The sequence below is a fragment of the Orcinus orca genome, chromosome 5, assembly GCF_937001465.1.
Source record: "Orcinus orca chromosome 5, mOrcOrc1.1, whole genome shotgun sequence".
Classification (NCBI taxonomy): domain Eukaryota; kingdom Metazoa; phylum Chordata; class Mammalia; order Artiodactyla; family Delphinidae; genus Orcinus; species Orcinus orca.
This window is the reverse complement of record NC_064563.1, coordinates 44633702-44652127: the sequence shown is the minus strand read 5'-3', so window position 1 is coordinate 44652127 and position 18426 is coordinate 44633702. Positions and strand designations below refer to the sequence as shown.

At 42.0% G+C, this 18426-nt stretch overlaps 1 protein-coding gene across 5 annotated transcripts in view; it reads right to left on the bottom strand.

The window, feature by feature from the left end:
* SCHIP1 (schwannomin interacting protein 1) overlaps positions 1 to 18426 on the bottom strand; it is a 575059-nt gene that overhangs the window by 50503 nt on the left and 506130 nt on the right. Inside the window, exon 1 of one of the 5 annotated variants that reach the window (XM_004281850.2) lies at positions 3075 to 3366. The exons of the other annotated variants lie outside the window; for them this stretch is intronic. Within the exon in view, the coding sequence (XP_004281898.1) occupies positions 3075 to 3104 (30 nt within the window). The 5' untranslated portion in view covers positions 3105 to 3366. Of the gene's footprint in view, positions 1 to 3074; positions 3367 to 18426 lie in introns of those variants that run through there. 5 annotated transcript variants of the gene reach the window in all.

Below are 18426 nucleotides of genomic sequence, written 5' to 3'. Positions count from 1 at the left end.
ATCGGACCCACAAACACTGAAACCGGGGCAGATTAATGGTAGGAGGTTAGAATAGGAATAGGATTGAAAGTCACCCCAATGGCCATCAAAATGTAACAAACCACAATGCTATAGAATGTTTACAGTGTCTTTCTTCTTAGTCAATTTTATATACAGTAGGCACACCCATCCATTTTATTTGAGAGCTTGTTCTTAGCACTGGGAGAGCAGATTGACACAAACCTAAAAATCCCTGCCCTCGTGGAGCTTCCATGGAGAGAGGGAGACAGAAAATAGACAAATGAGTAAAAGTCTGATGGCTGGTAATGAATGCCAAATATAAAAATAAAGTGTAATAGAAATATTGGGATAGAACTGGGGAGTTGGAAGTTGACATAGTAAGTCCAGAGAAGGCCTTCACAAGAAGGTGACATTTGAGCAAAGATCTGAAGAAAGTGAGAGAGAAAGCCACGGAGGTTACCCACAGGACAAATATAGGATGCCCGCGTGAATCTGAATTTCACGTAAACAGTGAAAAATTTTTTAATATAAACATGCCCCAAACACTGCAGATCATTTGCTAAATCTGCAACCCTACACAGGGTACCGGAGGAAGCACATGTCAGGCAGGAGGGGCAGCAAGTGCAGGGCCAGGCCAGCATGGGGGGAGGGGAGGAAGGGACGGGGGGAGGGGAGGAGGGACGGGGGGAGGGGAGGAAGGGACGGAGGGAGGGGGACGTGGGAGAGGACTCTGAAAGGCATCAGGGGTGAGGTGATGTGGGGCCCTGGGAGGACATGGGCTTTTATGTCGAGGAGGAGAATTTTGAGATGGGTGACAGGCTCTGACTTAGGTCTTGAAAGATCATTTTGGATCCTTGTTGAAAACAGACTATGGAATGGGGGCAAGGGCAGAAGCAGCCCCAGTTAGGAGGCCGTTACTGCTGATGATGGTAACAAGAGTAATAACAACATATATCTAGACACGTGCACCAAAATGCCCAAGTAAGTTTGAGGGGAATGGCCTCCGAAGCCCCCTTCATGGGCCCTCCATTAAGAAACCTTGGTACACATTGATGGAGGAAAGAAATCAGCCCTACAAATAAATTCCTTCTACTAAGATGCTAACCTTGAGGAATTTGCTTTAACCACTGCATTATCATCCTTAAGAATAAGTAAATAAATAAATAAAGCCTTCATCAGAAAAGGGGAAGTTTCTGAAAAACATCACTGTCGCTATCACCAGTGACCGTGACAACATCAAGCCAAGAACTTAGAGAAACCGCCCTTGCTGAATCCAAACACACATGGTGGCAGTGGGTTCTAAAACTGAGGTTTCTAAGTAGGATTGAGACATGGCTTCAAGGTTAAGGTTTTTGTTTATGCTGAGTTATGAATAAAGGGAGAGCATTTCAAAAGAACATACACATGAAGATAGTCTTATAAAACTCCACGGAGATGCAGAATCTACTGCCTATTATTATCTGCCGAATGCATGTAATTTTATTGTGAAAATAAGCAATAAATACTTCAAAACTATCGAACACATAATGACTGTTATATGTCGTAGTTCATAGAAAATAAAATCAATTTGTCTTCCTCTGGAAGCAGTAGGCTAAAAAATCTCTCCTCTCCAGATGAAATTGCTGATATCTGACCAATTTTTGACTTGCAAAACCAGTGATTCCATGTTCAACCTAATGAAAAGATATAGGGAATAATCTTACAGTATCTTGCCTTTCAAAAATTAAATTACATAGCATCTCTGAAAACTGAGCAGAAAAATGATTTTAATTATTATAGTAATTTAATCACCTGTAGCCATGCCATAAGTAGGTTAAGCTCTCCCTGGATGTTGACACTACGCTCCCAAGCTGTATTCTGTGTAAGTTTTGGTTGTTTCCTCAGATCCTGACCCTTTTCTCTTGGAAAGAATTCCTACGAAGTACCATCTTGATATTTAGGATCTATGGCCCTAAATGTACTATAAAATAAAAATACTATAAGACAAGTCTACAGTTACAAAATTCCAATTATTAAGCAGAGCAAAAGTGGATAAATACACTTTCTAGGCACACATTACTTAGCTGAGAAACGACTGCCTTGAGTCTTGTGAGATGTACTCTCCTGCCTGCATATAGTCACCACTGTGAAACCTGACCTTATGAGAAACACCTGCTGGTCTCAGGTAACCTACCTCACACAAGGAAGAGGCATTGTTAGACTAGAGAAATGGTCCCTTAGAGCTTCTAAACTCGGTCAGTTGAGTGATACCCTGATATTAACTATCCAGGACTTGGACTAGCCATGCTTGCTGCTGCAAAGAGCAATTTCTCTGAGAACATTCTCGTTGTCTGTTGACAACGAGGATACTTTCAATGTTGCCTCCACAGTCCAGTCACGCTCTAGAACTGGTCTTCTGAAATCATCTGTGTTTACTTCAACACTCCAGAGAGCAAATTAGCACACAGATGAGTATGTATTACTAGAAATTTTCTATTTGGAGTTTTTTATGCATGTTGGTACCTTAATTCTTACTTACTAGTCATTTAAAACAACACACTAGTAAAAATAAGTTTGGAGAGACATACAAGAGCAACTTTAAACGTCAAGTGCATGCCAGCTAATTTTTGAAAATTCTTAGATCATCAATTATTACTTCCTATTTATATAATTTCCTTCAAGACAATCCTAAAAACTGTATGTGAAGCAAGTCGCAACCCTATGCAATGAGCAAAAACCGTATTTTTCATTGTTATCTACGTGAAATTCCAGATAGATTTTCCTTCTCCAAAGCGCCTGAAATTCAATTACAGTTCAAAGCAGTTCGTCTCATTTGCACAGACATACAGAATGTGCAAAGCACAGATCACCTCAGTGGATTTCACATATGCTTTAAAGGCCAAAGAAGCAGTGTTTTCTGCCCCATTACTCCCCAGAAAATCTAATTACAATTCAGATACTGTATGCGATGAAGGCCAGCAGTGGAGGATAGCGAAATCCCTTGAAAATCCGGAAAGAGGCAACCTGCTGCTTTGGAAGAGGAAGGCCTCCTCTCCCAAAGGATGCCGGCCTCACAATCAGGCTTTAAATCTTACCTGATACGAACAGTTCTCCTGATGTACCATCTCAGTGCATCCTAGGGCGCAGACCCCAAACAGGACTGCTCAGCGAAGCTGCGGAGGGAAAGCGCGGAGCATCCGCTGGCGGAGAGCAAGCCCTGGGAAGGCAGGGGCTCCCCGCAGATTAAAATGGATGCTGTTTCGCTGATCAACCTGCGCAGTGGCACTGCCTGTGCCGGGAAGCGCGCAGCGAGCCGAGCTGCTCTCCTCGGAAAGCAGCAGTGAGGCTTACAAACATGGAGCTAGGACCGGGCTGGGGGAGGGGGCACGCTCATCTCTGGCACAATCAGCCAATTATATTATAGGCACAAAGGAAAGGATCAGTCTGGGGCTGGTGTGACCTTCTGGTGCTTTATGAAGGCAGTTAACTGATGTGGAAACATTCTAGTCCTCATTAAAGGGAAAAAGGCCGGCGAGAGAGAAAGAGAGAGACAGACACAAATCAATGTTGCAGTTGAACATTTCTAACCTCCGGCATCATCCTTCCTGCCCACAGATGCTGCCTGCATGGTGCTTATGAAACGAGAGGCCTTAAGGATCATTTCATAACTTTTAACAGGCGAAAGGGAAAACAATCCATTCTGAATATTGACACTGAAGGGATGTTCTCTGTGTTGAGTGTCTGAAATGTTTGTCAACTTTATGACTAAAAGGAGGGCCTTCACTCTTTAAAAAAAATATATTATTGTGTAATTCTTTTGATTTCCCACTTCTTTTGGGCTCTTATCAGCATGCTTTTTAAGTCAAACAGAAATAAGATGAAATAATTTTCCTATAATTTTTTAGGGAGGGAGCTTATTAAAGTATTAAAGTCAGTATAATTAATTCATTTCATGAAAATGAAACTAAACTGCAAGGTTTTTTTTGACAGTAAGGCCATATATGTATATGGCCCAATGCTGTGACTTGAATATATAGACACCCCCAATATATCACAATATGATTGTAGAGACTGACCATTTCACCTAAGAGACAGTAATGGAAAGGATTCTGGGCTTTCAGATAGTAATCAAAGGACATAGAAGTTGGACCATACATGTCTCTGGTAAAAAGAGTAGCCGATTTCTAAAATACTTCAGGGTGGTTCTAGGATTTTAGGATATATAAAGAGGAACAACTAGGTTTATAAATTCGTGAAGCTAATTTAATGATAGATAATTTAAAAACTAAACACAATAAAATTTTCTTATCTATATTTCTTAGTCGCCGTAGGGCAACTCATCTTGCTATTTCTTAATAAGATGGCTCTGAGCAAATCAATGATATTCAATAAAATCTTGACTGAATTTAAACCATCAAATAAAAAAATCAATAGAGATATTATTCTTAAGCTATTTTGGTATAGCTATATCTATCTATCTTCTTAAATAATCTTACTAATAACTGCAAAGTCTTCATTATGCTATTAATCGAGAAAAACAAGTACTTTTTGCCCGACGAATGGAATCAACATGTTTGACAAGTTTTCATATCAAGCTCGATCTTAAGGAATGCTGAGAGTTTGTGTTAGGAATATTTGGTGATATATTTTTAATTTTATAATATCTCTGCTTCTCGGAAAGAAACAAACCTATTTTTCTAGATATTCTTAATTTTCGTGATTTGAGATTCTGACATGAGAAAAGGTGGCCCTCTGAGTTCAACCCGAGACACACTCACAAGCCTGGCTTCAGCTTCCTGTTTAGGACAGTGGAGAGGGGGCAGGAAAGGCCCAGCTGATGATCTCACAGGCTGGCATTTCAGCACTGGTCCAATGGGTTCAAAGGAAAAAGCACTCTGGACGTGCACCCTGCAAAGCTCACAGGCCTTCTCCCTGGAATCTCGGAGAGAGCTAGGCCACCTAACATGTGCAAGACTTTTGAGGCCTGTTCGTTGGAGGGTGGCACAATGAGAGCTGGATGAACAAAGCAGAAGCCTGAGCTAGATTATGAGTCTTCTTAAAAAGATGATGAAGAACGGAGAACAGAGACTCTTCAGTGAAAGGAAATAACATGCAACATATCCCCATCCAAAATTTCATCCCTCCTTATTGAGTAATCCCTACAGGACAGAGACAGAGACAGACTTCGCTGTGGAGTGCCTTGCTATACAACTGCCCAGATGAAGGCTCTGGAATCCGAAGTATGTGCAAGGAAAAGTAAGCCGCAGTAAAAGTTCCTTTTGCAAGGTAGCAAATAAGATCAGATGGAAATTTTATGCCGAACATAAAACACAATCCCAACTTTCCAAGACCGAACAGCTTTACTTGAAAGGCTGTTAAAACTTTATCCAAGTTACTACTTTGACAATCTATGACCTTAAGGCTTGGGAACATGATTTCAAGCTATACAACGGTCTAAGAAGTTGCTTCCTGGACTCTGTTCTCTTCTGAAAACTGAAGGCTCTGGGATATATTACATAAACTCCTAAAGACATTTATCATGTGTTGTTTTTTTTTAAAAAAAAGCCTAAACATGATCCCACTCTTCACAGTTGCTGTTCCATAAATAGTGGAAGTGACTCAGAGGTGGCTCTGGGGAGAACAGATTTCTGACAATTGTATCCTAAATCCTGTCAAAAAACCTCTCAAGAGGTATAAACAAGATAAGAAAAAAAAAAGGAATATGTCAAGCAAGCTTCCCTTTATAGTCATTCATTGGAAAGGACTTTGTGTTATAATTTAAACTATGATTTGCTAGTACAAAAAACTTTAAACAGAAACCAGCTGTTCCAAGAACATTTAAGCTAGAATTACTTACCAAGCTACAGTGACATTTGTTATTTTTGGACTAAAAAATATTGATGAACTGTTTAAGTGTGATCTATGTAGCATAGAGATTATTTTTTCTTCTCAGGTCTTCACAGCTTCTCTTCCCATAAAAAGTATTGGATTTCAGATTTACATGGGACCTCAAGAGATAAACTGTTATTTTCCAGATATGGAAACTGAGGCCTAAGAGACTTGTGACATGCCCAAGAACATAAATCCTCCAACAGCAGCAAAAAGGCCTCAAAGTAAGAGGAAAAAAGAAAAACAAACCCTCCACATTTTCTTTGCGAGTGTGTTCATATAAAAAATGCTAAATTGAGGGCCACTAGACTTGGAGAAATAAACCCCCTTTGACTGAGCCAATGTAGGCTGGCCTTGAAATCAAAATCCATCGTAAGGTAAGAGGGAGGTTGCAGTGTGGTCCTACCTAAATCCGAATCCAAGGTATGTTTTCAAAGAAGAAATATTAGAGCATTTCCTCATTAAGCTAATGATCCTGTTTCTGCCACCAAGCAAACTATTATGTCTTTAAATCCAGAAAAACATTTTTGCATTTGTGGCAATTAATAGCAACAGAATGAAGATGGCCAACAGACACATGAAAAGATGCTCAACATCACTAATCATCAGGGAAATGCAAATCAAAACCATAATGAGACACCAGCTCACATCCATCAGAATGGCTGTCATCAAAAAGACAACACATAACAAGTGTTGGAGAGGATGTAGAGAAAAGGGAATCTTTGTGCACTGTTGGTGGGAATGTAGATTGGTGCAGCCACTATGGAAAACAGTATGGAGATTCCTCAAAAAAATTAAAAATAGAACTACCATATGATCCAGCAATTCCACTTCTGGGTATTTTCCCCAAGAAAACAAAAACACTAATTCGAAAAGATATATGCACCCCTATGTTCATTGCAGTATTATTTATAATAGCCAAGATATAGAAGCAACCTAAGTGTCCACCAACAGACGAATGGATAAAGGAAATGTGGCATATATATATTACTCAGCCTAAAAAAAAGACGGCACTCTCGCCATTGGCGACAACATGTTTAGACCTAGAGGGTATTATGTTAAGTGAAATAAGTCAGACAGAGAAAGACAAATACTGTGTGGTTTCCACTGCAGTATTCCACCGTGGAATACTGCATAAATGCCACTTATATGTGGGATTTAAAAAACAAAACAAATGAACAAACATAATGAAACAGAAACAGACTCATAGATACAGAGAACAAACAGGTGGTTGCCAGGGAGAGGGGGCGAGGGGTAAAAAGAAATAAAAGGTAACTATGTGAGGTAATGAATGCTAATTAGCTTGACTGTGGTGATCACTTCACAATGTAGATTAATGTGAAACCATCACACTGTACACCTTAAACATATACAAATTTTGCCAATTATACCTCAAAAATGCTGAAAAAAAAGATTAAAATAAATGAAATTTTGAAATAGCAACAGAATGAAGGGTTTTTTTTGCGGGGGGTAGTAAATACAGTGGTTAAAAAGTCACATCTGCAGGTCATCTGAGAATACAGTTTCAAAAATGAATTACTGGGATCAGGGACTGACTTGGGAAGGGCATAGGGAACTTTCTGGCACAAGCTGTATGACTTGAAAGGGCCTGGTTTACAGAGGAGTATACATTTGTCAAAACTCATTGAATAATACATTTAAGATTTGTGCATTTCATTGTATGTAAAATTTACCTCAAAAGAATAAAAAAAGATCCAGTTAATGATATGCAGCTGAAGTATTTAGGGGATGTCTTAGGGATGTCTGCAACTCACTTTAAATGCATCAAATAAATGAGATGAATTGATGGATGGATAGATGGAAAGCTGTTGACAAAGGGAGTTTAGTAAAACAGTAATTGCAGAATCTGTATGGTGCATAAATGGAGATTCGCCTAAAAACTTTTCAGTTTGAAACAGTTTGTAATGAAATATTGGAGAAAAATGAAGTTATTGGGGGTGAGGAAGATGAGCAAGAAAGTCATTGTTTTAAGCAATAACTTTTAAGCTTTTCCTTAGGAATCTGTGGAAAGCAGGTAGACATTTTATATGGTGTTATGTTGTGCTTCTTTACCAGGCAAGGGAGGAAAAGGAATTATGAGGAAAATTAATCCTGTTCACATCAAAGGGAATCGGGTCCTTGAATAACCTGCCCAAAGAAGATCACAGTCTGCGTCACCAATGACGACAAACCTTAGAAAATGGCTTTACAGTTTACAAAGTACTTTCCCCAACATCTCCTTTTACTCTTACAACCTTGTGGTTGAAAGAAATTCCTATTATGTGCCACGTGAGGAAGTGTTTCTGCCCCCAAGGAGTTTGGTAGGGGAAATAGGCAGTATACAAATGACGAATGAGTAAAGTGCTACCAAAGAGATTTTTTTTTTTTTTTTTTTTTTTTGCAGTACGCGGGCCTCTCACTGTTGTGGCCTCTCCCGTTGTGGAGCACAGGCTCCAGACGCGCAGGCTCAGCGGCCATGGCTCACGGGCCCAGCCACTCCGCGGCATGTGGGATCTTCCCGGACCGGGGCACGAACCCGCGTCCCGGTTGGCAAGGATAGTTGGCAAGTTGGCGTGAGCCGACTGCCCAGCGTTGTTGGCTTTGAAGACACAGGAAGGATCACAAGCCCAGGAATGTGGGAGGCCTCTAGAAAAGGGAAAAGGCAAGAAAGTGGATTTTCCCTTAGAGCCTCCAGAAGGATTGCAGCCCTGCTGACACCCTGATTTTAGTTTGTGAGATTCATTAGGGATTTCTGACCTCCAGAACTATAGCTATAGGATGATAAATGTATATTGACTTAAGTCACTAAGTTTGGGGTGATCTTTTATAGCTGCAATAGAAAACGACAATTCCCCTTGGGTGAAAGCCAGCATTCAGAGGGCAAGAGGAAGCAAAGGGGGTGTGGCCGACAAGGTGAGAGGAGAAGGAAAACCAACAGAGTGAGGGGTCAAGGGGAGGGTGCTCCACGGCTTCAAATACCTCAGGGAAGCAGAAAAGACTAACAGGTGGAAAGGGAAACACAACCAAAAGCCGTAAGTTTTGACAACGAGGAAGTCATCAGTTTTCCTTGAGAGAATACTAGTGTGTTAGGGGTGGAAGCCGAGTTACAAGTGGTTAAGAAGTTGAGGGACTGTGTAGAGAGCAGTCGGTAAAGAAGGTTGTGGATGAATTAGAGCATTGGGGTGGTAGCTTGAGTGTATAATGGAAGCAGAGAGGTGGTTGGTCTTTAAGATAAGGAGATCCAAACGTCTGTGTGGGCATCAGGGAAGGAGCCAGCAAGAAGGGAGAAATTGACTATGGTGGGTGGGAAATAACTGGAAAGGCCAGGTCCTGGACAAGTTAGATCAGGATCACGTAACAGGGCTTCATTCAGCCTTGGAAATGAAGATATGGGCAGTGAAATTACAAAGGAATGTTGAGTAAAGAGGAGATTGTAGTGGAGACGGGGAAAGATGCAGGAGCACACGTGGGTGAGTATCTTTTATTTTATTTTTGTTTTGCTGTACGTGGGCCTCTCACTGTTGTGGCCTCTCCCGTTGCGGAGCACAGGCTCCAGACGCACAGGCTCAGTGGCCATGGCTCACGGGCCCAGCCGCTCCGCGGCATGTGGGATCTTCCCGGACCGGGGCACGAACCTGCGTCCCCTGCATCGGCAGGCGGACTCTCAACCACTGCACCACCAGGGAAGCCCGGGTGAGTATCTTGATTGGGTCCTTGAAGGAGGAAGGATGGCGAAGACCTCAAGGACTGGGAGGCTGGCTAGAATGGAATCAGAGAGGCGGACCAGTGTAGGGGAAGCTCGTCTAAGATATTTTGTAGAAGGTGTTGCTGTTATTACTTGAGAATATTCGAGTAATGCTGATTAATGCTATAGAAGAAAAACAAATGGGCTAGATGAAACTTATAAGCTGTGTTAAGCGTAGATAATGAATATGTAGTGGCTTGTCAGACACAAGTGAAATGCGCAAGATTTAGACGATGAGGCAGAGTTCATGAGATGTGAAGTATTAAAAAGTAAGTTAGAGGCTTCTCTGGTGGTGCAGTGGATAAGAATCTGCCTGACAATGCAGGGGACACAGGTTCCATCCCTGGTCCAGAAAGATCCCACGTGCTGCAGAGCAACTAAGCCCTGTGGGCCACAACTGCTGAGCCTGTGCGCTAGAGCCCACGAGCCACAACTACTGAGCCTGTGTGCCACAACTACTGAGCCTGCGAGCCACCACTACTGAGCCCATGTGCCACAACTACCGAAGCCTGCGTGCCTAGAGCCCATGCTCCGCGACAAGAGAAGCCACTGCAACGAGAAGCCTGCGCGCTGCAATGAACAGTAGCCTCCGCTCGCCGCAACTAGAGAAAGCCTGCGTGCAGCAACGAAGACCCAATGTAGCCAAAAATAAATAAATAAAATAAAAATTAAAAAAAAAAAAGAAGTTAGTTAAATGGATGTGTTAGACCTAGATCAAGCTGAGCATAGAAAGGGATGGAAAGACTAAAGAAGCTTCTAATATTCATGACACACTAAATAACCCCTAGGCACTCAATATTCATTAGATGGTACACTGACTGCCCATTGGTGACACCCATTCTGGCCCTATGTGTTCTCTGCCCAAGAAATACAATTCCATAGCTGCTCATCAGGTGAGGGGGTAAGCTACAGAGGGAGCCTGAGGGACTTGCCCCTGTGTCTCTGATAAAGCAGGTTGTGTGTCATTGGCAGACACCTTCTATCTAATTGGGCTTCCCTTCTACAACCTCAAGACTGACTTGTAACCATATCATCAACAGGGAAGGTGGCTGTGGCAGAAAGGCTGGACATGTAAATACTGCATAACCCAAGACTCAGGTAGTGCGGTCCTTCACATTCCTGGACCATATCCCAAGTAGGATTCTGGCACCAATTCCAATTCATGTGGAGGTGGGGTTTTCCCTACATGAAAACACAGGTTCTTGGATACCAACTGGGTGTCCTACAATTCAGCTCAGTTCTGACACTCTCTACCTGGAGATAGCATCAAATTCCACAGGTTGAGGACTCCCCACTTCACACGCCAACTGCGAGTCCAGGTTGTTACCTGTGCTCCTGACCAACAGGCTATAGATGGGAGGTTCCAACGAACCCCTCCTTGGGTTCCATTAATTTGCTAGAGCAGCTCACAGAACTCAAAGAAACATTTTGTTTATTAGATTACTGGTTTATTTTAAAAGGACATAACTCAGGAACAGCCAGATGGGAGAGATGCACAGTGCAAAGTATGGGGAAAGGCAAAGAGCTTTCATGCCCTCTCCCTGAGCATTCCACTCTCCCTAAAAGTGCTCACCAACCTGGGAGCTCTCTGAACCCTGTCCTTTTTGGATTTTTATGAAGGCTTCATTTCATAGGCGTGACTGATTAAATCACAGGCCACTGGCGACTGATTCAACCTCTAGCCTCTCTCTGAGGTCAGGGCGGTGGGACTGAAAATGCCAACTCTCTAATCCCTTGGTTGGCCCTTCAGGCAACTGGTCCCCATCCTGAGGTATGTTCAAAAGTCACCTGACTAACATAGCAAGAGACACCTTTATGGCTCCTATCACTTAGGAAATTCCAAGGGTTTTAGGAGCTCTGCGCCAGAAGCAGGGATGAAGACCACATCACAATATCACACTAAGTATGGCAGCTCATCCCATCTCTTTCCCTTGCATCCTGATACAGATTTTAAATTGATTTAATCAGCTGTGATTTGAGTGTCTTAATTTGTTCTGAGACTTCTTGGAGGAGTGCCTGGTAGTGGACTTGGCGGCTACCATTGCACCCAGGTCATTTCCCACAGAAAAGGATGCTTGGTATTTGTATTGTCCCACAGCTTCTTCCCACATAATCTGAGCCCCAGAGATGGGAAGAGAGAGGAGGGTAAAAATAGGTTGTAACTTTTTATCTTTATAACAAAATTACCTGAGAATCTTACAAGTGTATGTGTCAACTAATTTACTCAGAAGTTTTGACCATTCTGCGGACGGTTAAACCTGTGTGTGTCCTTTCAGATATTAAAAAACAGTTGCCCGAGTCAACCGTGAGTCAATGGCTGTCACTTTTGAAGTATTAGACTCTGCTTTTCAAGTGAAAACTAATGTATGAAACCATCAAAATTGTTTTTAATCAAAATAAAATTATTTTTCATTCCAATTGATATTATTTACTTATTAAATCCCTCCCAGGGAACATGAGGCTGTTTTGTTATACACAAACACTTGAAAACAGAATTTATAGAAGTCAGTTACAGTCTTATTCCGACTGTATTTTTACATTTATGTCTTTATTTTGTTTGTGCCACACCAAGAGAATCCTGTTTCGCACAGATAAGTGGTTGCAAATGGTAACAGTCCTTTATAATAGCTTACGCTGCAATCTCCGGATATTCTTCATTAAACATGTCCAGGAGCTTGAAAGCAAACTCACAAGAAATTTATTTCAAAATTGGTTTACTAATAACATACAGCAACTGCTCACATTTCTTATTAAAAACAAGATAAGAAAAGACAGACTACCCAAACTGACAATACGTCATCAACCAGGGACCAGACCTCATTTGATACATTGGGCGTTCGCTTGTGATTTGCACAATCCACCTGTTAGGCTTGATGTGGAATGTGCCAAACAGATGTGCCGCCCCTAACCTGGCACTGAACCCAGCTGGGCCTCTTGGACAGCCCAGATCATTTTTCCCACCTGGACATGCACAGGCACGAACTTTCAGCAAGACCAGTACAGAGCCACCACCTCCACGGTCAATGACACATTTACAAGTTCAGTTTTGAGAACTGTAAAAGACTACTTAACCTGGCAGGACAAATTAATATGCTGATGTCGGAAAAGGGGGCAGAGAGAAGTTCTTTGCATAGATATGAGGGAATGAACCCCTACCATTTGGGCTGCAATGTTGTTATATGCTTCTCCCCACGGCTTTACAGGACAACTCTTCTCCAAATGCCCAGGGCCTCACAATCTTATTTGCATCTCTATTCTGAATTGCTTTCACATCTCAGAACTCTTTAGTTTCCAATTTGATTTTTTAGGGGCTGAGGTGTTTAGCAGTTCATATAATAGGTGCAAAGGAACCTCTAAAAATACCTCCAGCAGCTCTGGGTTTCTACACATAGTTTGAAACCTGATGCATCAGGCAGTGCTGTAGCCGTGGCCTCCCTCTCCCTCTAGAATATTGAGATGGTTTATATTTCAATAGAATCTGCCAAAGTGCTTGTTTATTGGACACGGTCTTGGTCCTCTCCACATAGTACTCTCTGGCCAGCCCAGTCCTCTCCACATAGTACTCTCTGGCCAGCCCTGACTGAAATTCACACACTGCGGAAAAATAGTAACTGACTCACAGATAAATTTGGGTGAAGTCCACATGGTTTCATCCCCAATTGTGCCAATGTTTAAGGACCAGTTCTTTTAGTCTCCATTTAGTCTCTGGCTTTGTAGTCAGAGAAAGCAATGGCAGAAAAAGTGAAAGGTAGTATAAACCTGCCAGGGCTAACACAAGAGTTTCCAGAGAAACATAAGTTGGTCTGTCAAGAGGGGCCAAGCCAGACCTCACACAGTGTGTGTGTGTGTGTGTGTGTGTGTGTGTGTGTAGCGGAAGAAGGGAGCACACCTCCCCTTCATCCCCACTGAGAGCCTTACCTACCAATATAAGTGCATTTAGCTAAAGCAACACATGAAATCCCTGACCACAAAAAAGGCTGTTTATCTCTCTCAGGTGGTGGTTCATTTAAAACCAGACTCAAGAGTATTAGGGAAGGGAACCGACCCTCATCTTGAAGAAAGGTGACCTCTAGTGGACAACTGTGTTTTGCAATCAGTTCAAACTATGAATAGGATTAGAGAACAAAAATAATGTTAAAAATATGCTCCATTGTCCTACTGACATTTCAATGATATTTTTAATACAAGTTATAAATATAAATACATAAGTCTTCATTAATAAAAGAGTATAAAAGTCACACTAATGCTAATATATCCAAAATTACAATCTAGGCCATCTTTGATGGTTCCGAAATGGATGGAGCCTTGAACCAGGATTCATAGGCCTGGGTTCTGGGCTCCACTGTGCCTCTGACTAGATGTATTCTCTTGGGCAACTTCATACGGAAGAGCCTCTATTTCCTAATCTATAAAATGGGTTTATTCACAAACTATCATCTCCTTGTAACCCCCACTCTGCCCCCCTCTTTCAGGCTACCATATGGTTGTCCTTTAAAATCAAGTTTATTTTACATGATGAGGCTTCCAAATCAGCAACAACATCAACCACAAAACAGAATTAATACCACATTATATATCAGCACTTGGTAGGTCCACAAAAACCATCTGCTTTCAACTTAAGGTCTTTCCTAATATAAATGTAATGAAAGGCAATGATTTTCAACTTTTCTTTTTACATTGACTGTGGGGAAAAGTATTTCAAAACTTAAACACATAGATTATGAGTTTATTATGAAATTTTAGTTTATTATGAAAGTTAGAGCTACTATTTTCAAAAATTTATTTCATAGAAAACAAAAATAATGAAAAGAAGGGAAACATAATAATTCATGAGTATATATCTCTTCTGAAAACTACCTGTTCACCAACTGACATATATTCCTACTTTATCATTGAACACAGGTCAGAGGCATAATAATTAAGGATTAAACTCAACATAATCTCTAAGGAACTATTAAAATTCTTTAGTGCTCTTTAAATCTTTTTTTCCCCCTCAATACAAGAGTAGTGTTGAAATGCAACTAGTTATAATGGGACTTAGTACTTAAGAGCTTCCTCAGGTAAATTCTCTAACCAGCTTTCCCAGGGCCAGTTAAACAGCAATCTGGAATGGTTTTATAATCTTTCTCATTCTCGCACCTCAAAACAGGTGATTTTAGATGCTAAAAGGCAGGAGACAAAACACTATTCCAAAAAGTATTTTGAAGTATAATAAAAATGTCAGAATGATATCATTAACTTGCTTTATCTTAAAGCTACTGAATTAAGAAAGTTTCTCACCTTCTAGAAATAAATTCTTTCACAATATAAAGGTTAGGGTTAGGAAATTGTGCTACTCCAAACAGTGGACAAGGCGCGAACTCGTTAAGGGTTAAGATCAGTTATGGGCTCAGAGAAAGACAAATATCATATGATATCACTTATATGTGGAATCTAAAAAAAAAGATATAAATGAACTTATTTCCAAAACAGATCACAGACATAGAAAACAAACTTATGATTACCAAAGGGGTGGGAGAGGGATAAATTACGAGTTTGGGATTAACGGATACACACTACTATATATAAAATAGATAAACAACAAGGTCCTACTGTATAGCACAGGGAACTCTTCTCAATATCTTATAATAACCTATAATGGAAGAGAATGTAAAAAAGAATATATATTTATATATATATATGTATAACTGAATCACTTTACTGTACACTTGAAATTAACACAACATTGTAAATCAACTATATTTTATTTATTTATTTACTTTTTGGCTGTGTTGGGTCTTCATTTCTGCGTGAGGGCTTTCTCTAGTTGTGGCAAGCAGGGGCCACACTTCATCGCGGTGCAAGGGCCTCTCACTATCGCGGCCTCTCTTGTTGCAGAGCACAGGCTCCAGACGCGCAGGCTCAGTAGTTGTGGCTCACGGGCCTAGCTGCTCCACGTCATGTGGGATCTTCCCAGACCAGGGCTCGAACCCGTGTCCCCTGCATTAGCAGGCAGATTCTCAACCACTGCGCCACCAGGGAAGCCCAATCAACTATATTTTAATATTTTTTTTTTAAAAAAGATCAGTCGTGGGTTATTCATGAGCAGTAAAGTTAATCTGCACATTAATCCCAAGTGTTCTAAAACTCCCTAATTTAACCAGTTTTCCTTTGGGAATAGCAAAGAGAGCCTCTTTCAGGCACATAAGCTGGGTCAACAAAACATCCGCTGCTTGTAAGTGCTGGGGCTTTCTCATTATTTACTAAGAAAGCCAAGAGAGAAATTAGCAGTCCTTCTGCTGTCTGGTGCCTCCTAGGATACCTGTTTACCTCACTCCTCTCCCCTCTCTCCCCTCATCAGAGATGACGCTATAGGAAGGTAGAGGTCACTTGCTCTCATTCCTGCCATTCAGTCAAAGAGCGGGAAGAAAAGGAAAATAAACACGATCCATTTTTGCCTAGACGCCCATGCTTCCTCTCCTCCTCTCATGGCCTCTGACCCCCAGTGTAACTTGAGGAATAGCAGCCCGCTGAAAAGGCTCACGTCTGCTTTGCAGACAGTGGCGGACGTTTATACGGATGGTTTAAGCTACTTAGGTCTTGTTTTGAGGGCTTGAAAATCAAATTCGTTTTCCAAAAGATGAAGTGATTTCTTCAGCACAGCTGTCACTACAACTGAGGCGATCAGACCTATGACCCTAATGTTAGATGGCATAAATTTATAAAACGTCACTTTAAAAGAAATTTAGCCTCGTTCACTCACGCAGCTGCCCCTGATTTGATAGTCTCCGTAGCTGCGTGCTTTCTCGATCTAGTTCCCAAGTTGTTATACAAAATTGAGCGCTGGCACGCTTCCCTTCTGTGAATGAAAAATACTTCTAGAAACATAAGTCAGATTATGTCACATCTTGGCTTAAAACCCCTCAGTGGTTTCCCACAACATTTAGGCTGAAATCCTAAATCCCTAACGTTGCTTCTGCTCTACCCTCTAGCCTTCCTTTGTGCCTCTCACATTCTTGCTTACGTAGCTCTGGGCACACTAGCTGCCTCTCAGTTTCCTAGAAAAGCCAAGATCGCTGCTGCCTCAGGGACTTCTTACGAGGTGTTTCTCAACCTGGACGCCCCTCGCGGGAGTAACATCTCTGGCTTCAAGTTGGAGGCCTTTCCTTAGCCCCCAGGCTAAATAAGGACCTGCTTCAGGTTCACTTAGCTCGCTATGTTTTCTTTTCTTAGCGCTTACCACAATGTGTATCTGTTAATTTGTGGGATGTATAATGTTGATTTGCTCCACTAGACAGTATGCTTCATCCATCATGTCTACTGTTGTCCATCCAGCACCTAGCACAGTGCCAGGCATAGAGCTGGTGTCCAACAAATATTTGAAGAAATGAATGAATGAAATCTTTGAAGTTCTTTCATATCAGGCCTTGGGACCCAGGGCAGGACAGTGCCTGCCATCAGCGGCTCTTACTTCATCACTGTGGCAAAGCTGGTCAAGTAGCCACTTCCTCATCTCAAGAGAGCAGGGGAAGCCTCACCTGGACAGCTAAGTGGGTGACGGCCAGTCTGTCAGCCGGGTGAGCCCTTCTGGCTGCACTTCCCTCCTCACTATGAACAGGCTCTGGCAGGCTCAGAGGGGCCCCTCACCTTGTAGATTTGGCTCAGGGACAGGACTGACTGTCAGCTGGACCTGAGGGCAAAAATAATCATTTATAGCTCCCCATGTAAGGTTAACGCACACTAAAGTGCATTCACTAGACTGGCGCCTCCAATTGAATCCAAAATTGTAAGAAAAAAGAAGGAAACAGCCTAGTGGGGTTTTTTCCTCCCTTCTCAATTTACCACCGGCAACTTGTACACCCCAAAACAAAGGAGATTGATAAGAGTACGAAGTCAGAATTCTTTTTTTTTTAAATTTTTTTTTTTTGCAGTACGCGGGCCTCTCACTGTTGTGGTCTCTCCCGCTGCGGAGCACAGGCTCCGGACGCGCAGGCCCAGCGGCCATGGCTCACGGGCCCAGCTGCTCCGTGGCATGTGGGATCTTCCCGGACCGGGGCACGAACCCGTGTCCCCTGCATCGGCAGGCGGACTCTCAACCACTGCGTCCCCAGGGAAGCCCCAGAATTCTTATATTTAAGGATGATAAAGAGTCCCAACTAGTTTTCTAACCAAAAGAATAAGATGCAAAATGACCAGTAGGAAGATGAACTGGGTTTGTGAAAGATCAACATTTAAATATCTGCCTGCCTTCCATGGAGATTCAGGGTGGGAACAAAAAGGCATTAAAAAGAAAAAAATTAGCACATGTATTTTCTTAGAGGAAAACAAACAAAAATGACAGCTTAGAAACAAGCAACAAGCTACAATCTAGGCTGTGGTTTTCCAGAAAGTCTTCTACTGTTTGAAGAAGAAATGCTGGACGTGGCTTGAGTCTCTCTAATCCTCATGCGTGATCTCCATAGAAAATACTTACTGTTCTACAGCACAGCCCCATCACCGATGGCGATCTCCACCGTAAAGGAGCTACCTACGTTTTAGGACTCCCGGCACTCGCTTGCCTTGTCTCGATGATAAATTAATCATGAATCTGGTCAAAGGATGCCAAGAGCACAGGTCTGGCACTGCTGAATCTGGGAAATGAGAGGTCTCTTCATTTAGCACAAGTCACCCTAATCCAGGATTAATGCCTTAATCTATGTAGGGACTCTGCTTTTCCAGACAGTGAGAGAATGTGGCAGGTATGGCGTCTATCCCCAGATAAATAACCGGTATGCATACCTGCCCTGCACCGTTTCTCTTTCCTTCCCCGAAGGCTACTGCTCTTGACTGTACAC